At 47.2% G+C, this 26061-nt stretch overlaps 1 protein-coding gene across 5 annotated transcripts in view; it reads right to left on the minus strand.

Annotated features, from left to right (window-relative positions):
- HUWE1 (HECT, UBA and WWE domain containing E3 ubiquitin protein ligase 1) overlaps positions 1 to 26061 on the minus strand; it is a 2445223-nt gene that overhangs the window by 472922 nt on the left and 1946240 nt on the right. For all 5 annotated transcript variants that reach the window (XM_069645305.1, XM_069645304.1, XM_069645303.1 and 2 more), the window contains exon 64: positions 8853 to 9141. In XM_069645305.1, coding sequence (XP_069501406.1) covers positions 8853 to 9141 — 289 coding nt within the window. The remainder of the gene's footprint in view (positions 1 to 8852; positions 9142 to 26061) is intronic.

A 26061-nucleotide genomic window follows, 5' to 3' on the forward strand; every position in this document is an offset into this window, starting at 1 on the left:
GTGAGTGGGACCCCTTTCTCACTCCCTCATGTGTTTGACATGATTTGAATTGTGCATTTCCTCTGTTTTTGGAGGTGTGCAGTCATTTTTAAGAAAATGTCGAAAGACAATGTCGAAAAAAAAATGTCGAAAAAAAAAGTCTAATTCTTTTTTACATTTTTTATTTTGGGGTCCGGGAATAAAAAAAAAAGGGGTAAATTAAAAAAATAGAAAAAAAGGGGGGTGGAGGGGGGAACTCCCATTTCGAAAAAAAAAACGTATTGAAAAAGAAATTCAACTTTTTTTGACATTTGTTTCTCTCGAAAAAATGACTTTGGACATTTTTGTTTTCGAAAAAATGACTATGAACCGTTTTTGGAGTCTGGCAAACTCCATAGGCATCTACTTTTTGTCTGGTGATACACAGCACCTTCAGTGTAGTGTCACAGAGAAATCATTTAGATTTCTCATAAGGTTTAAATACCTTTTATTGTGTGAACACTGTTCCCAAGAATAGTAAAGTGAAATTGACTTTACTTAGCTTTTCTCTTTGTAGGTCCAGCACACTCCATCTTATGTCGTGTGCTGTGGGGTTACCTAGTAGCCGCTTATCCTATCTTCTCATTTAACATTTTTAATGTTACCCTCACTACTTTAAATGGCTGGTGGCAGTGGTTTAATTTTCCTACCATTGCGTTTTTCTACCGCAGGCTGAATCCTCAGCTGCAGTGCAGCACCCATGAGTGACTATTTTGCTAACATGGCCTGGTGTTTTTTCGGCATTTTTGGTTTTTGAGGTCTTTATTGGTTTTTACTCAGTGTGTTGAGCCATGTTTGAGCCCTGTGTTCGTTTTGCCTTTGGCGGCTTCACCAATGAAGTCCGCCTCTGGCTCCAGTGTGTCTGGAAAGGCAGGAGGTGAGGGAGGTTCCCGAAAACTCCCATGTTCTTTGTCTCTAGGAATGCCAGAATGCAACCAGGCTTGATTGGCTGGCTGTCCTTTCGGGACAGCCACACTGCTGTGTGATTCACAGCCTAGCCTGTGCATGAATCCCAATTCGCTGCCTCACCCCGCCCGCCCCTCCCCTCCTGCTTTAAATGGAGGGGGAGAGGGCCGAGAGGCGAAGCCGAGCAGGGAAGGCCGTAAGGAAAGGCCTCCGGTGCTCTTTGCAGCTCTTCGCTGCTCGTCTGCCCAATGCCCTTGCAGCACCTACAAGGTAAGAAGCACTACTCTAGCAAGCTTCTTTCTGAACCATGTCTCGCCTTAAGACTTCTCAGGTTGCGCACCCGTACTCAAGAAGCAGCCCGCACCCCACCCCCACGAGCACCCGTAATACACGGCTATGCTCGCGTACTGCAAAAACCCCTATATGTGCTGATAAGGTCAGACTCCAGCGCACAACCTTGAAGGCTGTATCCTCCAACGATATTACAATTACAGCAACCAACAAAGTACTTTACCCGCATCACAACTGTCATACCCACATTACAAATTCAATTAATCCTGCGCCCACCACCACCCCCCCAGTGTAAAATCTGTGTTATGCAAATCTTCTACCACCATTTTGAATTGTATTGTGCCAAATGCTATGCCACCTGTGTCCACCACCCATGAAAATGAGCCCCCCGGTGTAAAATCTGTGTTATGCAAATCTACTACCACCATTTTGAATTCTATTGTGCCAAATGCTATGCCACCTGTGTCCACCACCCATGAAAATGAGCCCCCCAGTGTAAAATCTGTGTTATGCAAATCTACTACCACCATTTTGAATTCTATTGTGCCAAATGCTATGCCACCTGTGTCCACCACCCATGAAAATGAGCCCCCCGGTGTAAAATCTGTGTTATGCAAATCTACTACCACCATTTTGAATTCTATTGTGCCAAATGCTATGCCACCTGTGTCCACCACCCATGAAAATGAGCCCCCCGGTGTAAAATCTGTTATGCAAATCTTCTACCACCATTTTGAATTCTATTGTGCCAAATGCTATGCCACCTGTGTCCACCACCCATGAAAATGAACCGCTCACTGTAAAACCTGTGATGGGCACCGCCCACAACACGCTCGATGCACCTAGCCCCTCCATACCACCACCTCTCATCACGAGCTCCCCCACAGCCACTACTGAACCCCACCTGAAATGCGCCATGATTAACGCTAGATCCGTCAATGCCCATGCCCTAGACATCCACGACCTCCTAACCTCCCAAGACCTAGATCTACTTATGATCTCAGAAACTTGGCTACATGAGGCCTCTGGCCCGGCGCTCTCACTTGCCCTACCTCCTGGCTATTCCATTACTAGACAAGACCGCCTCTCCAAAGGTGGAGGTGTAGCAATTATCGCCAAAGACTACCTCTCTGTCAGAAAGGCACACCGTATACCGCCCACCAGGCCCAACAGGAGACTTTCAAGCCTCTCTCATCCACCTCCTCTCGGACAACCTCAAAAAGCAGTCTAAAGCCATTCTCCTGGGGGATGTCAACCTAGGGCTCCGGGATAGTAAGGACGTAGCAGCAAAATCCCTCGACTCTGCCCTCAAGGCGCTAGGGTTCAAGAACACCATACTTAGCCCAACTCACACCCAAGGCAGAACGCTGGACTGGATAGCACAGCACAACCGTCCACTCATCATCACTGGAAACACTCCTACCCCATGGTCTGATCACCACACTATCACCTTCAGCATCCCCACCGCTAGTTCCCCTATTACCCCTTCACCCCAACCACTCCCTCCCTGCCTCGCCAGAAGCTCCCGCCAACTCACTAAGGAGAGATTACTGCCCTTCCTCCAAGGCCCAGCCTTCAGACCACCTTTCTCTTCAGACCCTGAAACACTCGCATCAACCTATGATACTGCCATCAAAGCAGCCATCAACACCATTGCCCCACTCAAACCTCGAAAATCCAAACCCACTGCACATTCCAATTCTTGGTTCACACCGGACCTCCTCTCACTCCGCAACGAGAAAAAAGCCACACTCACACAGTGGCAAAAGTCCCACTCTGAAAAAGATAAGATGATCTTCAAAGCCCTTTCCACCAAATACAAAAAGGCAATCACCCAAGCCAAAGCCAAATCCTTTGAATCCAGAATCTTGGAAGCCCAATCCAGTACTAAAGAAATATTCGCCATTTTCAGAGAACTCGAAACACCCACTCCCGCCCCCCAGAATTTCACCAAAGACGAGGACTGGTGTGACGGAATACAGAAGGCCATGCAATCCAAAATTAGCCTCCTCAAAAACAAAATATTAGCCACTAAACAAGCCCTACCGAGTAAACACATCCCAGTCCCACCGCCTGCCCCTGATCCCCCCGTACCCTTCTCCTTCAAACCCATTCAGGAAAAAGATGTCATCAACATAATGAGGAACATTAAACCCTCTAACTGCAAAGGTGATGCTTGCCCAGCTTCCATTATCAAAGACTGCGCAGAACCGCTAGCTCCCTTCCTAACAGCCTTTGTAAATGCCTCTTTTACCACAGGGATAGTCCCTGCTTCCCTCAAGGAAGCCTGGGTCCGCCCTCTTCTAAAGAAACCAACGCTCGATCCCACCTCCCCCAATAACTGCAGACCCATAACCACCGTCCTGTTCCTCCTCAAAATATTGGACAAAGCAGCCTACCTGCAGGTTCAACACTTCCTTGAAGAGAACAAACTCCTTGGTCTCCGCCAATCCGGCTTCCGCCCCAGACACGGAACAGAAACCGCCCTACTTGACTTGAAAAACCAGATGGACGATGCGAGAGACTTGGGCAAACCTGCACTCCTCCTACTCCTAGACCTCTCAGCGGCCTTCGACCTTGTGGATCATGGCGTCCTATGCCACCACCTCACCACCACGGCCAAATTCTCCCCAGAGGCTACAGCATGGATCACCTCCTTCCTACAAGACAGAACCATGCAAGTATTCTCCGACTTAGCCGCCGCATCACCAACCACTATACTCTGTGGGGTGCCCCAAGGCTCCTGCCTCTCCCCCACGCTATACAACATTTTTACACGCCCCCTCTTCCTCATCCTCGACGCCATGGGCATCTCATACACCAACTACGTCGACGACACACAAATCCTCATCACTCTCACAGGCAACTACAACACTCCCTGGCCCTCAACAACCTTTACAATACCATCCAAGCCTGGATGGCAGACAACGGTCTATGCCTCAACTCTGACAAGACGGAACTCCTACTGGTAGGCTCTCCCGACACCCTAAAGAATCTAGATGCCCAATTCAGTCACTTCACCATTGATTCCATTAAAATTCCAGTCTCCGAATCTGTCAAAACCCTGGGAGTTTATCTGGATTCTAGCCTATCCATGGACAGACAAATCAATGCAATTGCCTCTGCAGCGGCATATCATGCCAAACTCATCAATGCAGTCAGACCATTTCTCTCCAAAGATAACTGCACTAACATAGCCAGAGCCATCACCGGCTCTAGGCTAGACTACTGTAACGTACTCTTTCTAGGAAACTCTAAAAAAAACCTAGAGAGACTACAAGTAATATAGAACAACGCGCTCCGGGCAGCCCAAGGTATTGCAAAAAGAGAACACATCTCTGAGGCCAGAAAACTAGCCCACTGGCTCCCAATAAAAGAAAGGATATTATTCAAAGCCCTGACATTGACCCACAAGTGCATCCACCTCACTGCGCCTGCATACCTCTCACAAAGGATACACCCTGTCTCCTCCACCAGGCCAACCAGATCACCCTACACCAACATGCTCTCAGTGCCTCTAGTAAAAAAAAGCAAAAGCGGGCGGATCCAGCTTCCCTTACCTTGCGCCCTCGCACTGGAATGCCCTACCACACACTATCCGTGGAGAGGCCTCCCTCACCACCTTCCGCAAAACGCTGAAGACTACCCTGTTCACTTAAGGCTAGACATACTAGCACGATTACCCTATGTATACTGTATCATATGATCAAAAGCAATACTTGTAACAATAGTACATCATCCTGCAACATTTACAATGTGTCAACATCCGCTATCTTACCTGTACCATGTAACTAAGTTCATTGCAAGTAACAGCGCCTCAATGCCCCTGGGCTGCTGGTGCGCTATATAAATGTAAATAAATAATAAAAAAATAATAATAAAATAAATGAATGGGAGAAACCTGCTTAAAAGGTGAGAGTTTTGGGATTACAGGCAGAGTCGACCACTGGGAGAAATACCTGACGAAGAAACAGTGAATAAAGCTTGCTGCATCCTCCTGCCAGGTGAAGCTCTGCTGCTGTGCTGATACTCCTTTTTCGATTAAACAGAATCTCCGGAAGGGACAACTTCTGTTGGGCTAGTGGGACCAAATAACCCTGAGATGAACTTCACTGGACCATCTTCCCTCACTGGCTGTACTTCTTCGCTGCTGCAAGAACCAAGTTCCAGGGGTCGAGAAATCCGTAGTCTAGTGCAACGTCTGAAATCCAGCCAGAAGCTCCAGGAGTCTCCCAAAGACCCTCCAGAAGCAGTTCGACCAGAGCTAGTGTCCCCCCCACCAGAGTGCAGGACCCAAGCAGTGAAGAAAGTCCAACCGGTATATATGATGGTGCGGTTTACTAAGCGCTGAAACCGCAAAGTGCCAGTGAACCGAAAAGAGCCTGTAGCTGCCGACGACCTAAACTACCACCGCAGGAGCCCTCCAGACGTCCTCCCTCTTGTCCCCACGATTGAGGCTCAGGAACACGGGGTCTGCATCGTTGTAACAGGACATAATCCAGCTGGACCACTTCTTCAAACCAGAGGTACGGTTTAGGCTTGGGTTACTTGCATCATTGCCTTTTTAGCTGTGTTCTTCTCAGTTGGGAATTGCATTGGCTTACCTTTACAGTTGATTCCAACTCTATTTTACAGCTTGTGACCCTACAAGTAATTTTTCTACAAACTCTAAATTTGAGCAAGACTAATTCTAAAAAGTGCCTCAGCTCCATAGAATGTTTCAAATTGACTTTGGCTGTCCTGGCTCCCTGCAGAATGTTGTAGCCCATTGAATTTGATATTCTGGTCCCTCATGGGTGGTAACTTATTTTAGACTTATCGTTGGGAAGGATTTGTCTAGATTTCATTGGAAGTGTCTTCACCTATATTGAGAATCTGTTAAGCCTTTTTCCTTCCTTAAACATTCCCTTTCTGCAACCTTAGAATCTGCAAAATATAACTAGTGTGATATATAAATGCCATTACTGTCCTTGTGAATTAAGTCACCTCAGGGTGTAGGAAATGTGTATGAAGCATATCCAAAGATTACGCACTAACTTGTGCTGATCCTGATAAGTAATTATATAGCATATTTTTATTGTTACACAAATTGCCTATTTAACAGATGCTTATTTAAAACTTGAGCTTAATTATTTAGAACTGAAACCTTGAGTGTAAGTGTTAATTGTATTGACGAATTTCATTGCTACAGCTCACATTTACCCCTTGAGATCAGTCACACTACCAACTTGTGTAGTACAGACCTATACCAAAAGGTGGGTTACCTAATACCAAGCAGATAAGAGTTGTGTAGTCACAGTGCGACTGCATCAGTTCTTACCCAACACCGATATTATTTACCCTGTTGCCTTCCCATTTAGCCTTGTGGCGCTTTGAAACACAATTCTGTTGTATAAAGCGCCTTACAAATGCTCAATGAAATAAATAAAATAAAGAAAAGTAGCTGGATTATCCTCTGTGCAGCAGCAACTGACCCGGTCTCCCGATTGCCCGGTCTGGTGATGAAGGGAAGGACTCTGAGTGGGATGTCTCAGCAGCAGTCTTGAGAGGGCCTTTGGCATGGATTTCTTTGTCTTCTCTGGTCAGTCTGTGGTTTTGGAGCCTTTTCTTCAGCACCAAGGGCAGTATTCGCCTGGTCGATCTTCCTGGAGTCCTGCACTCTGGTGAGTGGACTTGGATGAGTCCGATCATGTCTCTGGAGGTTCACATGGAGCTTAGCAAAGACTTGGATGGATTCGGCCTCTCAAAGATGTTGCACTGCAAATGGGTCACAGGTCTCCCGGTATTCGTGGTCTGCGGCTCTGGAAGGACAGCACCTCGGGAGGTGGCTCAAATTGCAGTTCCTCCCAGGACTAGTTGGTACCACCAGCCAAAGGGAAGGAGGAGTCCTCAGAGCTCTTCTATCAAGTAGAAATCGGGGTCAGGGCAGCAGTTGCCACTTTACGGTGATGCAAAGGGTCCAAGACCTAGCAGTGTTGCATAGCAATTTGCTATGCAATTCTGAAGGTTTGCTAATTAAATTGAGACTTGCGTAGCAAAGGTACCTATTTAAATTATCCAGTTCAATTATAGCACAGATCGGCCTGCATTCCTCTTCCCCTCAGGGCTTTCTCCATCCTTTGGCCTCTGCTCACTGCAAGTTGAAATGGGCCAACAGAGTGCAGCAATAACCATCTGCTCCACTCTCAGAAAAGTGCCGTGGGCGTGCTAGGCAAGACAGTCCTGCAATTTCATTCCTAAAATTTAAGATGATACAAAATTCTTAATTACAGTAAAGTTAAACATGGCATTGCCTCCAGCTATGGCTCTGAATGCTAATAGCAATAAATATCGCTTTCATCGGTGCGCAGGGTTGGGATGCTGTGCCCGAGACTAACTGGTTCAGGCTTGAAATCCTTTAGTGGCCCTGGCCTCCCTCAAAAGTGGTATTGAATGCTATATTGTTATGCTGATTTAACACTGCTAACCCCCAAGGGCAGTCTCCCCCACTTCCTACACACCCAGACACACTGGAGCCTAGGCGGGGACACCCAAGGGTTCCTGACAAATGCCACACAAACGCACACACACAACCAGCCATAACTAAAGGCTTGTCTATGTGACTAAAAGGTTAAAGGAGCCGAGAGAAGGGGGATACTAGGTATCCCCATAGCACTCCACATATGGAGGGGTGTACTAATCTCTCATAGTACAAAGTTTTAGGAGGGATACAAAGTATCCCTCGATCTTTAAGAACTTTAGTAAGTATAAAGAAAGAATCTCAAAGGGTTCTCAGCAACACTGCCCATAAGGTGTCAGATGCCTTTACAGAGATGGAGGAAAGTAGACACCATAGTAAAGGTAAAACACAGATGAGAGTTCCGAAAGTCAGAGCAAATAAGAATGAATGAGTGGAAAAAAGCTACACTGATTCAGGATAGAAAGAAAAAGGCCAAGCAATCCAGCAAAGAGTGCTGGGGGTCTCACCAGGATCGGTGATTATGCATAACAATGATAGATCTTCCCAACACTATCTTTAATGCCATGAAAACCATACAAGGATGTAAACTTAGCAGATCGAGCGTTTGAAGGTTTTAGGGGGCTGCTTAGTCAAGGATACCAAATATATCACAGTCTGGCTATGGTGACATCCTATCAGTATAAAGGATAGAAGGCGATGGGACATAGGAGACAGTTACCAAAAAAATGTAAAGGTTCTAATATCTAGGTGTTCCAGCCTGGCACGTGGAAAAAATTAACAAGGCATTTCCAGCGGTATGTATCATCTTGGGATGCCACTTATGGTACGAGAGGCATCACTGTCACCATGACAGGGTCACAATGACTGCTTATACATTGTAGGGGTAGTTTTAGGATAGCTGATTCAGTGGATGCATAGATACATTTCAAGGCACAAGGGGTCCAGTAGAAAGAAGATACATTAGAAAAAGAAACTAGTTCGGGGATTTTAAAGACTATCTGGGATGTTGCTATGTGGTTTAGGGTATGATTATTTCAACAATAAAAATTGATTACAGCAGGACTACTTCCCATTATAATTTACATTTAGAATTTCAGTTCCTAGCTGGGACATTTCACATATGTAATTACCATCTGGATTGAAGGATACCAGCTAGTTAAAATTAATTGGTGTGTACCTGGGCTGCGCAGAATGGCTGAGAGTGCTGAGGTGCTACTGTGTCCAAAGAGCCTCTCATGCATGAGCTGCCTCTGTCTGGCCTCCAGGTCCCGTCGCAAGGACTGGGCTTCAGCTGCAATATCTGGTGGCATGACAGCGAGCACACTGTCCTCCATATCCTCCAGCACGCTGCGACGTAGATCGGATGGTAGGGTCTGGATGAAGGTGACTGGGTCCATGGGTGTTTCGGACGTGATGCTCTGAGCGAGGTCCCGTCGCTGCTGCTCTGCCCTCTGCTGAGCCAGGACCTGCGAAATCCAAACCCAGAATGACAAGATGAACAGCGTATACACATAGTACAGTATGAATAAAAGTCTAGAAGCCATGTGCTTCGGCATAGTTATTAGGCGTCATACATGTCACTAATGGTGATTGGACTATACTTTCACTGCAGATTCCTTAAATCCAAACTAAAACCAGGAACAAAGCAGCAATTTCCAAAGTTAATAGGACAAATTAGTACTAGAAATTAGTGTTGCATGCAAAAAACGCACGTCAAATGAGGGTACCCAGCGTGTGATTGCACATACATTCTTAAATAATAACACGGCTGTTGTAAGAATGTCAAGCAACATTTTGAGATGTAGGTATGAAAAACCTGAATCTTGCTGTATAGGATAGTTTTGTTAAGTAGCAGTTTAAAAAGGCAGATTAAACATGCTTTTGGTGAGAACCCTTTCTATGAATAAAATGTCTCGGTTTAAGTTGGAGATGTACAACTTAATTACCTCTATAATATTAATTTGGATAGCTTTTCTTGCCACGGAACTGCTAATTTGGGGTATTCATCTCCAGCGCAGGCTGTCTTTAGAAACACTCAATCCACCATCGTGCGCAGCGATGGACTTGCACTGTAGGCCTGGTTGGCGCTGGAAATTCCTTTGTTTCCATCAGCTTGGAGGTCATCTTCTGGAAAGAAGCTTGAGGGAGGTCGTTGAGGTTTCTGGCCTCCTTCATATTGGAGGCCACCTTCAAGAGATCCACCTCTTTGCAGATGGAGCTCCTCCCATAAGTGTCTCGCCTATCTGGGGCAAAGTGGTTCCAATATGAATAAGATAGCATCAACTTCTTTGTCAGAAACTGTCATGCACCGTGGTGCTTGGCGACTGTGGACGAAATGGAAGGCAGGCCGCCGCCATTGACTGTTCCTGCACGCATATTACGTTTCCTGCGTGACAGACTAGTGTTTGCCTTCTCTTGACTCGAGTCGCCAGATATATTCACTTCCTTCCGGCGGCTCCAGTGTGTTGCAATTGCAGAGTTTTCGTACTGTTACTCCAACGCTTAGAATTCTCACTTTCCTGAGTTTTCAGTTTCTGTTCGCTCATGCGAACGATTCCCCTCTCTGCTCCAGTTCTACTCTTGCTCTCTTTCTTCCTTACTTTTGCCTTCCTTTTATTTTCCAGCAGACTTTACCCGCTTTTTTCCTTCCGGGGCTCCTCTTTTCTGCTCCTAGCCCTATTCCTCTGTGCTTCGCACAGTGCATATATATGGGATACATTACTCACCGTAATCGTATTTCTGATGCTTCTATCTGCTTAGATTCACATGCTGTGCATAGGCCGACATCTAGTGGAAGCTGCAGAGTATTACAGTTTGTTTTTCGAAACTCAGAAATGGGCGTTGACACAGGGTGTGCCAGTAATACTATCCCTAGTGTGACGTCCACTGGATCCAGGATCCATCACGTGTGTAGGACCCTCAGATTGTATTTTTTTCTGACATGAGGTAGCATGAGGAGTAGCGTGAGTACAGGTTATCCAAGCAGATAGAAAGATAAAACTACAAGCATCCATGCGCCTTCTCTCAGAGGGGAGGAAGGGCGGGCGCATGTGAATCTAAGCAGATACAAGCATCAGAAATACGATTACGGTGAGTAATGTATCCCTTCTGAGGCTTGTGGAATCTGCTTAGATCACATGCTGTGCATAGATTAGTGAGCAGTGTTAGAAGGAGGAGGAGGGATGCGAGAAGGGTCATGAGCAAATAAAAGTCTTAGAACCACTTGTCCCACTTGAGTATCTATCTTGGAAGGAGTGTCAATGCAGTAGTGCCGAGTAAAAGTGTGAATAGAGCTCCATGTAGCTGCTTTGCAAATGGTGTCAAGGGGTACATTTGCAATAAAAGCCAGAGTGGCCCCAATGCCTCTTGTAGAGTGGGCTCTTGGCGTAAAAGGCAGAGTCTTTTTAGAAAGGGAGTAACATAGCTGGATACAATTGACTATCCACTTGGAGATGGCACCTTTAGAGACGCGATCTCCTTCTCTGCCTGTAGCTACGGAGACAAACAGTTGGTCTGTTTTTCTTAGCGGCCTGGTCTTGTCTACATAGGAGAGGACCGCTCTTCGCACATCTAGAGTGTGTAGTTTCACCACAGCAGAGCTTTTGGGTTCTTGGAACAAGGCCGGAAGCTCAATGGACTGGCTAACATGGAATTTAGAAATGAACTTAGGTGAGAACCTAGGGTGTCTTCGTAGAACCGGTTTATCCTTATGAACAGTAAAGAAAGGATCCTGCACTGACAGAGCCTGAATTTCACTGACCCTTCTTATGGATGTAATGGCTACTAAGAAGGCAGTTTTATAGGTCGGGTGTTTGAGACTGACTTTATGCATGGGTTCAAAGGGTGGGTCCATGAGCTTAGCAAGCACCACATTAAGGTCCCATCCAGGTGGTGGGTTTGAAATTGGAGGGTGGAGTCTCTTTACCCCTTCCATGAAGGCTTTAACCACTGGTACCTTCCACCACGAAACCTTGTTGTGGGAGGTGGTATAGGCTGACAGCGCTGCCAGGTGTACCTTGAGTGAGTTAAATACCAACCCTGCATCCAGCAGGTGGAGCATGTATGTGGCAATATTGGAAGGAGTGCAATCAACCTGGTTGATTTGCTTATTCTGGCACCAGATAACAAAGCTTTTCCATTTATCAAAGTAACAGTGCCTCGTGTTAGGTTTCCTACATTCTTTTAGGATGTCCATACATCTCTGTGAGACCAGAGACCCTGAGCTGTTTGGTGAAGGAGGTGTGCTCCCCACCCTAACAGGGATGCGTCTGTTGTGACTACAGCCTGTACTTCTGGATCGCAAGTGTTTCCCCTTTGACAGGTTCTCTCTTGTCCACCAGTGAAGACTTTCTTTGTATAACTGTTGACGAAACGACCACTAGATCGTCCCACTGACCACTTGCCTGAGACCACTGTTTCGCCAACCACTCTTGCATGGGTCGCAGGCACGCGTGGGGGACCAGGTAAATACATGACGCCATCATGCCTAGCAAACACATCGCTTTGTGCACCCTTATCTGGCGACCGGGCTGGTATAGAGGAATTTGCAGTAGTAGATTCCGAATTCTTCCTCTGATGGAACGGCCAACCCCTCTTGAGTGTTTAAGACAGCTCCTAGGAACTGTTTGGAGGTGCTTGGCACCAGACTTTATTTTTTCTTGTTTATGGCGAAACCCAATTCGAAGAGGAGGTCGATCGTTCTTTGAATGTTTGATGTGTAAATTACTGTGGTCTCCCCCATGATGAGCCAGTCGTCCAGGTAAGGGTACACTGGGATTGCCTCCCTGTGCAGGTGTGCCGCCGCCACCGCCAGTACCTTGGTGAATACCCTTGGAGCCAGGCTATACCGAAGGGCAGCACCTTGAACTGGTAGTGCTGACTGTCCACCTTGAAGCGCAAGAATCTTCTGTGCGCTGGGAACATGGAAATATGAAAATAGGCATCTTTCATATCCGATGTTGCCATGTAATCCCCCTTTTTTAGGAGGGGGATTACCTCTTGGAGAGTAGTCATGCGAAACGTTTGGGGCTTGACATACTTGTTTGCAGGGCGTAAGTCTAATACTGGGCGCATTGTCAAATCTTTCTTTGGCACAAGGAAGTAAGTTGAATAAATACCCTTGTTTACCTGGTTGCCCGGGACGAGTTCTATCGCGTCCTTTGCTAGAAGATTGACAATCTCCTTGAAGAGGATCTTTTGGTGGTCCAAGGAATGTATCTTTTGACGTGGAGGGTGGTTTCGGGGACGCTCGAGCAGTTCTATGCAGTATCCTGCGGACATTGTGGACAGCACCCATCTGTCTGATGTGATCCCTTCCCAAGCTTGGGTGAAGTTGGAAATGCGTCCCCCTACTGGGGATGCGTGAGAAGGGACCCTGAGCGCAGCGTCACTGTTTTGCGGGAGGCGTGCCGCCTCTGCTGGGGCTGCCTCTACCACAGCCCCTTTTGTTTCCTCTGCCGTAACTTTGGTTAGTCGGCTGGTTGTTACCCCATGATGTACCCTGCCCCTGTGTATAATTGGAGCCCCTTTGTGAATTTTGGCCGCGTGGGCGACGTAAATTACCATTGCCTCTTTGATTAGGGAGATTGGTGGTCAACTGTCCCAGGGATTTCAGAGTATTATACTAGTCTTTGGCTGTTTTTAATGCGTCCTCAACCGCCTTGCCAAATAGGAGATTCGGCTCCACCGGCATGTCAATTAGGGATGCTTGTGTCTCGAGTTTAAACCCTGACTGTCTTAACCAAGCATGCCTCTTAATGATCGCGCTCTCTGCTATGAGCCTGCCCGCGTTATCTGCGGCATCAAAGGTTGCTTTAAGGATGCAACCGGACACTGCTCTCCCCTCCAACGTGACCTGGGCCAACTGACCCTTTAGTGGTTCAGGTGCAGAGTCAATGAGGGCAGCTACCTGCTCCCACTGGTGGCAATTGTAACTTGCCAGCAGAGTGGTGGTGTTGGCAATCCTTGTCTGGTAAGCGGAAGTGGAGGCTACCTTCCTTCCTAACCCGTACATTCTCTTGCTCTCCTTGTCTGGGGCGGGGGGGGGGGGGGGGGGCTCAGATGATGATAGAGGTGTCCCCACCCTCCTTCTGGTGTTAGTAACTACCAAGGAGTCGGGCTTCAGTTGACCCCTTATGTAAAGTGGGTCTGACTGGGCGGCCCGGAAGAGTTTCTCGATTCTGGGGTTTACGGCCCTGGTGAGGTTAGGAGTAAGAAGGGAAGGATCAATTCTCCGTTGGATGGTCTTGAGAATTGGAATGGCTTGGGCAATGGGTCAATTCTCTCCCACTAGTTCTTCTACAAAGTCCCTCTCCTCCTGTGCCCCCCCCCCACCCCACCGAGTGTCTATGCGGAAGTGCTCTGCCGCTCTAGCCAAGACCTCATTTAGGAGGGGCTGGTTGTCTACTGGAAAGTCGGTAACCTGAGGTTCTTTGTGAACAGGAGAGTCTATCCTGTAGACTTCTGCGACGTCATCTTCCTCTCCCTCTTGGCCCTAGTCATCCCCATAATAGTCCACCCCAGTTTGGTCATCCAACGTTACCAAGTCTGGATCCTCATCGTACTGTTGTGGATCCTCACCATACGGAGTGTAAGGCTGTATGTAAAAAGGGTCTGAGAATCAGTCCCTGAGTTGGAGTCTCAACCCGAGGTTTCTTAGTAGGAGGATGAGGGTCCCTGGATCCTGAAGCAGTAGCACTGTCGGGGGTATGGTGAGGAAGTGCTCTGGTTTCTTGGAGTAGAAGTCAGCTAGGGAGGACATTCTAGTCATTACCTTGTCTATATCTTCACTTGTCCCTTTTTTGGAGCTGGGAATGACAATTTCCTGACAGGGTTCCCCTTCTATTCCTGGTTTGGACCTAGAGGCCTGGCAATTCTCTCCCACTACTTTGTAGAACTAGTGGGAGAGAATTGACCCATTGCCCAAGCCATTCCAATTCTCAAGACCATCCAACGGAGAATTGATCCTTCCCTTCTTACTCCTAACCTCACCAGGGCCGTAAACCCCAGAATCGAGAAACTCTTCCGGGGCGCCCAGTCAGACCCACTTTACATAAGGGGTCAACTGAAGCCCGACTCCTTGGTAGTTACTAACACCAGAAGGAGGGTGGGGACACCTCTATCATCATCTGAGGCCCCCCTCCCCCCAGACAATGAGAGCAAGAGAATGTACGGGTTGGGAAGGAAGGTAGCCTCCACTTCCGCTTACCAGACAAGGATTGCCAACACCACCACTCTGCTGGCAAGTTACAATTGCCACCAGTGGGAGCAGGTAGCTGCCCTCATTGACTCTGCACCTGAACCACTAAAGGGTCAGTTGGCCCAGGTCACGTTGGAGGGGAGAGCAGTGTCCGGTTGCATCCTTAAAGCAACCTTTGATGCCGCAGATAACGCGGGCAGGCTCATAGCAGAGAGCGCGATCATTAAGAGGCATGCTTGGTTAAGACAGTCAGGGTTTAAACTCGAGACACAAGCATCCCTAATTGACATGCCGGTGGAGCCGAATCTCCTATTTGGCAAGGCGGTTGAGGACGCATTAAAAACTGCCAAAGACTAGTATAATACTCTGAAATCCCTGGGACAGTTGACCACCAAGCCCCCTAATCAAAGAGGCAATGGTAATTTACGTCGCCCACGCGGCCAAAATTCACAAAGGGGGTCTTGGATTTATGCTTATTTGAAGACTTATGTGGTGCAGAAGAAGGGTGAGATGGTTTCTTCTGCTGTTTACCCCCTTCCCCATGAGTAGAAGAGTGTTTCCCTGATGTTTTCACCTTCTCTGAGCTTTTCGACGTCTGGCGTCGAGATTTGGGGGAAGTGTCTTTCCTTCGAGTGAGCACGTCGGGACTCGGAAACAGCCGCCGAACGATCTGCTGGAGCCGACTTCTGGTGTGCGGCCTGGGGCTGGAGGTCGGATTTGTCTTCTGACGAGCGTACCTCTGTGGCTTTGGTGAGTGAGGCAACTTTGGCAACTGTGGACGGTTGCCTCGTGTCGTGCGGCGATCTTGACCGGGAACGCCCAGGGGACACCGATTTGGTGGACCGCTCTCTTCGTGCCTCTTTCCGAGAACTCGACACGTGTGTTGAGTCTCAGTTGGACTTCGAGTGTTTAGGTGTAGAAGTGGTGTGGGTAATGCTCGTGTCGCCGGATGTGTTCCCCATAACTGCCCTGCCGGACAATCTTCCGAGGTCGGGGACTTGCGCATCTTTCGACACCTCTTTGCCCTCGCCGCCCGAAAGTACGGCATCACTGCTATCACCGAAGGCACCCTCCACTTCCATGGGCTCGAGTTGCCTGGCGTGGTGGGCCCAATGTTTGGTCGAGCAGTCCTTTAGTGTTTTAGCCTTGAGTCGGCTACACACTCTGCAGTTCGCCTCAGGGTGATCCCTCGGCAAGCAGAGGTTACAGGTGGCGTGTTTGTCAACCCAAGGGTACTTGCGGTTGCACTTGGGGCAAAATTTAAATGGGGTACCCTCCATACGCACCCTGTGGTAGGGGGCTAGTGTGTGTAGGAAAAATAAGAGTGTAGAGTATGTTTCCACCCCCAACTCTCCCTACTTGCAGGGCCGAGGCCAGAGGCCTTCCAAGGGCCGGGCTGAGGCCTTCCGAGGCCCAAAGTCCGCCGTGCAGCTCTCCACGGTTTGTTCTCCGGACCGGCGTCGATCTTCGAACTTCGATGTCTCGACGTGGGAGTGGAAGAACCGGGAAATGATATGATATTTAGCCAAATATGGCTGAAAGCCAGGGAACTCCGCGCAATGCTTCCGACAAGTATGGCAGAAAAAAAACTATCTGAGGGATCATGGGTACAGTGGACGTCACACTAGGGATAGTATTACTGGCACGCCTTGTGTCGACGCCCATTTTCGAGTTTGGAAAAACAAACTGTATATATATTCCCTTTCCTCCATTGCTTTGTTCTGGCACCTTGGTGATCCTGACCTACCTGGAACAGAGAAGGCTTGCTCATTCGCCTTGAATGTTCATCGGAATCCTCATCGCTGACATCCACAGAGCACAAACTTTTTTTTTTTTTTGCCGTGCCAGCTTTTTCCCCTTCCGGCTGTCCCAGAAGGGGGTATATGTCATAGATCTTGTGACACTGGCTACGGCTTCCTTCTGTGGCACGCCACAGCCAAAAAAGAAAGAAAAAACCCTGGAACATCTCAGTGCCTGGCGTAAGAACGACACCTCCCTTGCAGATACCTCAGATACAGGCGAGGAGAGTGGAACCAGTGATTCCGGGGAATACGAGGGTATTTGTGACAGAAACGTCCGACATCTTTGACAAAAACATGCCCATATGAAATGGGGCATACGCCAGAGGTTGGTGAGCCGGTGTCGGGAGCTTGTCGCCCCAAGGTGGAGAATCGACATGTACGTCAGACATTTGCAGCCAGGCAGTTGTGGCCTCGCATGGGTCCCCTCTATACTCCTACAATCGGGGGTAGACCCTGCCTGCATCACGGCCGAAACAGTCAGCGCCTTGGCAAAGAGGTCACGCATAGTGGGGGAGAATTTTGCACATCCCTCTGGTGAAGGCTGTGTAATCATCTAACCTAATGGAATACACCATTTCTAAGGTCACACAAAATATTTATAATGGGAAAAATGTGTACTCTGGTGTTCCATTTGCTGCTTTCCCTCCATAGACCACAATTGTACACCCTAACATTTGCTACTGTTTTGAAACTGTCCTGACTTTTGGAGGAAAGAGAATGCCTTTTCTTTATCCGCCACTTACCTTGCTAAACTCATCTTCTTTTGGAAGCAAGGATCAGTCCATATGGCCATCCTTGCAGGAGAACTCTGTTCACCCGAGTAAAGTACTTTATTTATTTTTCCTGCACACATCACCTTATAAGTGCAGTAAGCACTGTTCAGATGAACTTCCAAAATCAACCCTGGGAGTAGATTTTGGGACGTCAACCTATAAGGTGAACAGGGAAAAACACTAACCAAAGGACACTGAAGTCTATCCAAACCCAATCAAGGTAGGTAGCAGAGAGGCAATGCTGTTAGGCAAGATTTCCATAGTTGCGATACATCTTCCTGACCTGTGTTAACCCCAGAACTTTTTGCTTGGACTTGGTGATTATTTTCCCTTGTCCCTAGGTGAAGGGGAATCTTGTTCCCCCTTTCACCGGGTTGTTTATTCTTTTTATGGGTGACCTTTGCATATCTGTCCAAAGTATATGGTTGGAGTTCTAGTTTCCTATAACTTTTGGGCTTCAGCTGGGTTGCCCCTTTGGGCTTCCCTGTAGATTTCTCTTTAACGTACTTGTGTGAACTACTGTTCCCAACGGGTAAAGAGGGATTTTCACCCAATTTTACATTTTGAGTAAGCCAGCACACCCCACCTCATGTGGAGTGCTGTAGCGATACAATGTATACGCCTTGCTTACTTACCTGCAGCATTTGTGTTACGATTGCAAGTTCACTTAAATGGCTGGTGGCAGTGGTTTTACCATAGTGACTTTAGTCTTATTACTCGGAGTCTGATCAATCGGCCCTCGGTCATGCACAGAAGGGCCACCAATTTGTTAAAATGGTGGGCTCCTTTTATCGCCATTTCTCATTTGCTTGTAGTTTCTGAGGTATTGCTCTAAGATTCTAGGTGGGAACGAGCTCAGTGGAATTTTTGTCTTTGGTGGGGTTCTCTTGTATTCCCTGCCAAGGCTCCAGAGTGTCTGAGAAGGCAGGAAGCCAGGGAGGAGTTCAAAACTATGCAGCCCTTTGTCTTTCACCTTGCCAGAAAGGAACCCAGTCTCAATGGGGGGCTGGCTGTCCTGATTGGACAGCCAGACCACCACTTCTGTAAACTGCAGGGATAGACTGCAGAAGTTGTGCTGTAGTTTCTGAAAAATACTCTGAACCTGTAAGCTGCTGACAAGTCAACCATTGGAGCTGTAACCCAAGAGGAAGATGAAGAAATTGTGTCTGTAGAGATTTCCAGCAACCAGAGAGCCTGCTGTGTGTGTAACCAGAGCCTGAGGCAACCATCCTAGAGGCAGAAGACTCATGCTATAGACTAGGGAAGGACGGGACAAGAAAGGGATTCTGCCTTGAAAGTATAACAAGTGTAAAATAACTTACATGCTAAAGAAGTTAGTGCGTTAACTATCTACCTTTGAGTTGCATTCTGCCTCTCGAAAACGCGTACACATTGCTTTACTAACTTTGAATGGTGTTTCCCCCCTTCTAAAAAGTGATTTTTTAGGTACTGAGTTATCATTGCTTAACTGAATGAGTGTAAAACCTTACCAATAGGGTTTACCTACCTTGAAATGCATTGTGTCTTTCTTAAAGTGTAACATTGGGTTTTGCTTTCCATGGTCTGCTTTATACAGATTCTAAAACAGTCTTAGGGTTTATACATACCATTAAGTAGCAGGAGGTTCCTTAAAAAAGTATATAGGTCTTACTCACCTTGATTAGATGCTGCTCATCTAAACTTGTAACCCTGGGTTGTGCTTACCTGAATTGCTTTGGTGCTATTCTAAAAGAGATTCATAAAGTTCTTACTTACCTTAGAAACTGTATTATACATTTCTTAAAAGTATACTGGGTATTACTACCCATTAGATAAAAGATAGTCATGTGTCAATAGGTCAATTACTTAGCTTGAAATACACTGTCTTTCTTAAAGTTTAATAGGCTTTTGCTTTCCCCGATTTGCTGAGCACATTCTAAAATAGTTATTGCGTAGTCATAATTATCATTGAGTGGTTTGAGGCCCCTCCAGAAAGTGTATGCGTTTCTTTACTATCTGTTCTAAAAAGTAATGTGTCAAGGTGTATACTTGTAATATGTTTTTTTTTATTATTCGATTTCTATAACTGAGCGTCGCAGAATGACTGACCGGGTCTACTACCCTTGAATTGCTGACTCAGCTTGACTGCTTAGTGTTGTAACCCATAAATATTGATGGTGTTCTAAAAGTATATCTAGCCTGGTCTTATTACCCAAGAATGGCATATTACTATCCTGAAAGTATAATCTTAGGTTTGACACACCCTGACTTGATTCTCCATCCTCTATCTTGGTTATAAACTTGCTTTCCATACCACAGATATTGAGTTGGTTTTTATGATTGTGTTTATATGATGCAATACCGCTTACTTACCCAAGAATATTCTTGGTCTACTTTTAAATAAACCCTAATTTTTTTAAAAAAATAGATAGTGTTTCAGTGTTTCTTTGGACCATATGTATGCTACAATTTATTTGTACCAAGCTACAGCCCTTTCTCCCCTCCCAAGATAAGCCTGGCTGCTCTGTCCCTGCTATCCCCATCCTCAGGTGGTACACACTTAGACACTAAAAGTGAAGCTTACTTACTGCATCAGATGTATGGTTTTTATCAAAAACTGTCCTAACATAGGCTTGGACCCAGGAGGGGTTTGAGAGAGGTTTAGGGCTATAAAGTCCACACAGAACAAAACCAATTACTACAGACCGGTACAACAATATTAAATTATATATTAGGCCTTGAAAATACGCATAAAGTTCAGTAGAAGCATTTTAGAGTATCCAAAAAATAGTTGCCTAATGTTGAGATGGATTTCTAAAATCTGGCCCGATAGACATTTTAGGCGGCCACCCTAGTTAGTTATAGTGAACAAGTGAACTCTGAGTGGTTCGCCAAAACACAATCAAGGTAGCAATGGAGAGCAGTCAAGGCTATTCTCAGGAGTGAGAGTGGGTTCAGGGGTCCACAATGAGTCCACACGGTGAAGTACATAATATTTAGACAGGAATGTATTGAAATACTATATTTATTCTAGGCCTAAAACAAACACTAAATGACAAATCAAAAAGCACCAAGTAAAGTGAAGCAGTAAGATGGAACCAAGTAACAAGAAAGTCCCTAGCTTCAGAAGTCCAATCCCTATAAAGAGTGGGGCCTTGTGCACAAAAGTCAAAATGCTTCTACCCAGAATGTATCTCAAGAAGGTAAAGTCCTTGCGTTGGTGATTATTCAAAAGAAGAGATGCAACAAAGTTACTAGGCAAGTAGAATGGGTTATCTTTCAGGATTTACTACTCGGGTGCGACGACCGAGAAGAAGTGGAATTTAAGGATACAAAGGCAAAATGTTTTGCATTTACCAACCCCCCCCCGCCTCCACTATGATTTTCGCAGATCCCTAGGCGGGTCACCTGGGGGGTGGGGAGGTGTTAGCTCGAGGTAGGTTTTCCTGCAGTTGGTTCCAGTGAGAGGTGCCCAGGAGCTGCGGGTGCAAGGATTCTTCCGGTTGGTTCAAGGAGCAGAGTGCAACCCTTTGCAAAGAAGAAATGCCAAAGGCACTGATGCAGAACTCTTCACCAGACAGGGGAAAGGAGAGTTCCAACGATGGCTACCGCACCCAGTCTACAGAAGGTGTCCTTCCAGTCACTGTTGAAGACTACCTTCCAGAGGAGGATCCCTTGAGGCTGAAATTCATCAGGAAGGCGGCTTATACCACAAGCTGGCGACCGGCGACGAACACTGCACAGCAACAATTGTACCGAAGTAGCCCATTGGAGAGCTGGTCAGTCCACGGGATTGTCCAAGGACACTTCCAAAGGCTCAGGACGGCTGGTCCCTTGAGAATGCCTAGAGACTTGTTGGTTCCACCCGTCCAAGGGTTGGAGCACTGCTCAGGGCCTTCGCAGATCAGGTAGTCCAGCAGGGCTTCACCGGGCCAAACACAGGAAGGGATGCTGGGCCTCTTCAGGAGTCGTCCACGGATCTTCGCTTGGATACTTAACTCCAACGCTGATCTGAAGAAATGGCTGCAGGAGTCCTCTTATCTTAAATCCTGGCTGGACGCAGGTCCAAGCCCACCAGTAAGGATCAGCAAATTCAAACAGTCAGCAGTGGTCCAATCAGGGACCACTCTAGGTTTCACTCATGCAGCACACCCAGTCTCAGGCACCACGGATGTGGAATTGGACCAAACAGTCCCACCCCTTCGTAGGCCAAGCACACACAAAGCCCTCAACAACCCGCGAAAGCAGCAGCTTTTCCAGGCAAGTGCATAACCTTATTTTGGATTTCCTGACTTGAGAAGGCAGGAAGCAAGCCAAACAATATGGTGAATGAACAAGTGGAAATCTGGTGGCACGGCCATTTTGGGTCACTAGCCATGTTCAGTAGCCATTAGCGGTAAACGCGAATGTGCACACTAGAAATAAGGCACATTTAAAAAATGTATTTGCTGCCACCAGCTTGTCTTTATGCGCATACAAAAATAACCAAAAATTCCAAGCGTAAAACACTAGGGTGATACAAAAGTATCCCCATGCACTGCATTGTAAGATGCATGAACTCTAAAAAGTTACCAAAAAGACAAAAGGGAAACAGTTTCCCAGTACTGATAGTCTAAAGGACGGAGCAAGTTACTTACCTGTAACTCCTATTCTCCTGCATAATTCTTGCATGGATTTACATTGCTGGTAATGCCTTTTGTAGGGTGCACGGAACTCATGGTGGCAACAGTAAAGACACACAAGAGAACACAGTGCAAGGGTGTTTATTAAACTGGATAAATGGGTGAGAAAAACGCCTAATCTAAACCGAAATCTAAGATGGGAGCAAGCTACTACCATCAAATAATAATAAGGCAGTCCTAGTGGCGTCTTGCCAAATAAAAGGGCCTATACTAAAAAAAAAAACTATTGCCAATCTTTATCGCTAAATTACAAAATAGTGTGGGATAGTTTTCACAAGAAAAGAAACAAGTGTTCACAAATGATAAGTCAGGATGTTATCCTTCTCCACATTTTTAGCACGGGACAAGGCGGGACTCTTGAGCACAGCACACTCCTGGGGTTCTCCGGCATGAGGCTACAGTTCCTTTCAGCGACATCAGGACCTTCGGTGGTTAGGTCTCTTTTCTACAAAGTATCTTGCCTCCAAGGGGCCGATGTGTCCAAAATAACAAAACAAAAGTTCCTTTCCGTATGTACGTTGGGTGATTCACCTCTTCCGGCTCAGACCCTTTTCGAATGTTAGCCTCCCTCCATCGGGTTCACTACGGCCTTTTACTCCGAATATTTTCACCTGTTGTATTTGCGAGTCTCAATGTCTCTTTAAACAACCCTTCACTGTGGACATCCCTCAGCCGGGTTCACATTTGGCAGTTACACAGTTCACTTTGCTTTATCACAGTGCAGGATTTACTTTCCTTAACTTTCCTCTTGGTTAAGGGTCAAAGATTTTCGATTGTACAAGGGGTTTTACTCAACCCTTGTATGACAACTTTGACCTTCTGCGTCGTCTCTTAGGAACTCTGAATATCCTACGGGGTAGGATGGGGAAATGGTCTTACAAGGAAAGGGGTACCGCGTCTCATCCTTCGGGTGTCACACTTCCACTCCCCGAGGACACCACCCGCACCCCCCAGTCCAGGTGATCCTCCTGCACTGTACACCCCCAGGAACTGGATCCAATAGCGATGGCCATGTCCTGGCCACCTGGATGACAGATCCCCATGGACTAGCAGGTGAGACCCCTTCAGGTTTCGCACAAGGGAGTGAGCATCCTAGTCCTTGACCTACCACTTCTCTGTGCGTATTTTCTTTGTTTTCTGCCACAGAGGGCCCGCCTGGACCTCTGGCAGTGCAGCTCTTCATGTTTTTCTCTTATGTGTGTGCTTTGGCCACAGAGCAGGGTATGGGCTGGTGGCAGCTACATGCCAACTTGGCAGTGGCTTGGCACATGCTCCATTCTTGGGACACCCATCAAGAAGAAAGGCAAGATGGCCACTGTGGCCTATTGGTTTCTATTTCCTTTTGCCTTTTCTCCCAAAGTCCTGGGGAGGCCTGTCTCCTCCCCCCACGATGGGTGAAAATACTATATATGGTTCTGGGCGGCCTCCTGTCAGACTGACTGCAGCCTTCCCAGGGACAGTGTGTTGTGGGTACACCTTTAGGGTGGGGCCTGTCTCTGTCTGTGTGTCTGTCTGTCTGTGTGTCTGTCTGTCTGTGTGTCTGTCTGTCTGTCTGTGTGTCTGTCTGTCTGTCTGTGTGTCTGTCTGTCTGTCTGTGTGTCTGTCTGTCTGTCTGTGTGTCTGTCTGTCTGTCTGTGTGTCTGTCTGTCTGTCTGTGTGTCTGTCTGTCTGTCTGTGTGTCTGTCTGTCTGTCTGTGTGTCTGTCTGTCTGTCTGTGTGTCTGTCTGTCTGTGTGTCTGTCTGTCTGTCTGTGTGTCTGTCTGTCTGTCTGTGTGTCTGTCTGTCTGTCTGTGTGTCTGTCTGTCTGTGTGTCTGTCTGTGTGTCTGTCTGTCTGTCTGTCTGTCTGTCTGTCTGTCTGTCTGTCTGTCTGTCTGTCTGTCTGTCTGTGTGTCTGTCTGTCTGTGTGTCTGTCTGTCTGTGTGTCTGTCTGTCTGTCTGTCTGTCTGTCTGTCTGTCTGTCTGTCTGTCTGTCTGTCTGTCTGTCTGTCTGTCTGTCTGTCTGTCTGTCTGTCTGTCTGTCTGTCTGTCTGTCTGTCTGTCTGTCTGTCTGTCTGTCTGTCTGTCTGTCTGTCTGTCTGTCTGTCTGTCTGTCTGTCTGTCTGTCTGTCTGTCTGTCTGTCTGTCATGCAATGCCCGAGACAGCCCTGACAAACTGGTATGAATGCAGTGTAGTGTACTGAAAGACTGAGTGCTTACCCCAATCCACATTCTTTGTTATGGGTGTCTGGGTGGAGTGAATGGCCTGAATGCCTGTGAGCCCGATTGGCTGCCTGCCTGCATGAATACCAGTCTGCGATTGGATGACTGAGCCTGGCTCAGCAGGAGTGAATGGGGAACACATGTGTATAACTAGGGCCCCTGCACTCAACAATTTGTTCAGAAGCAGATCTTGAAACTGAAGCTGTTGAGAAGCAGACGTCGAAACCGAAGCTGATCCCTAGAGTTGAGCTGGAGGAAGATTGCAGCTGCTACTCTTCACCGAAATCCAAAGGCTGCTGTGACGCTCCAAAGACTGATCCAAGAGAGGACCTGCAGAGGAAACGTCTCCCGAGCTACGAGGCACCATCTTGCAACCTGATGCTTTTCATCAGAAGTACCCTGGAAGCCAGTCCTGTGGGCCTGCGGTCCAGAGAAGGGGTCTTCATGAATCCAGAAGAGAAGTGCCCGGACATCTCAAGTCTAAGTCGTCCACTGCTATCACCCACGGTTCTAAGGAGCATTTGTGGCTGCTGTCTACCGGCCAGAAGAGGGGGCACCCAAAGCTGCAAAAGTTCCAAACTGCTGAAGGATATTTCAAGGCACATCCTTGGCATCATTACTGACCACTTTTTCCAGCTGGAGAAGGTCCAGGGCCGCCAAGTGCAGAGGAAGGTCCGCCGGTCGGCATCCTGCCACCAGACTCCAACAAAGGCATCTTGAGAGTCCAGACTTGGTGAAGGCCCGTGGTTCACTCCAGTGGTCGAGTCCAGATCGCAGAAGCCACCGAGAGGTCTGTGATGCAGCACCGAAAGTCGGAAAAACTGCGATACTCTGAAACCCGACACCAAAAGTGACCTCTACACTCGTCGCCAGCAGAAGCCATCGAAGGTTCCCAGGGGTCTTACTCAGATCTGCCAAGCCTTTCATGAGCCCACAGCATGTTTCATCTTCCCAGGACTCCTACAGTCAGAGAAATCGTCAACCAAAAGAGAGCACCAAGAAGAGTAAACCTTCTGCGCTTCAGAGAGCCTTTGGTTCCATTTCTTAGACTCAACATCCCAGTGGTTCCTTCGTCCTAGGGAGGGGTTCATCCTCAAAGGGAATCGTCGAGTGAAACCGAGAAACTGCCACTTCGCCTGCCGAGGCACCAAAGTTACTGTGCCGAGGAATAGCATCAGGAGTCGTCTAAGGGTCCCATATTCGTCTTGGATCCTGTTCTCCTGTGGCCTCTCAAGTACTTTGGGGGTAGAACCTCTAAAAAGAAAGTAGCAGGTTATTGAAACTTTTTGGACTGGGCTGTAAAAAAGACGTTACTCCCTAACTTTTCCATTACAGGTTGCCCAGGTGGTGTGATCCTCACACAGAATGGTTTATCTAGTCAAAAGAAAGCATTCTGCCATGTTTCACAACTAACATGCCTTTCTTCCCTAATCTATAATGTTACACCTCACTTAAGAATTCACATGCATATTTCAAACTGTCTGCAGTTGGTGCATTTATTACTAGATTTATTGTGTAGTACACACCATATATATATATTTTCATTCTTTGACTAGAACTGCCAGAGTACAAAATGTTATTTATATGTACATATATTACCAAACCTTATTTTAGATACCTAACAGTGTGTGGACATTCCTTTGTGGGAGCTTGGGGACTCACTGCACTTAAGAACCAGCCTGCATCACCTCCTTAGGGTTTATGCCTTGGTTGCTCGTCCAAGCTTCTATATAGAGAACCTTGGCTGGGGTG

This window comes from Ambystoma mexicanum, chromosome 2p (assembly GCF_040938575.1).
Source record: "Ambystoma mexicanum isolate Mex_15411 chromosome 2p, UKY_AmexF1_1, whole genome shotgun sequence".
NCBI lineage: Eukaryota > Metazoa > Chordata > Amphibia > Caudata > Ambystomatidae > Ambystoma > Ambystoma mexicanum.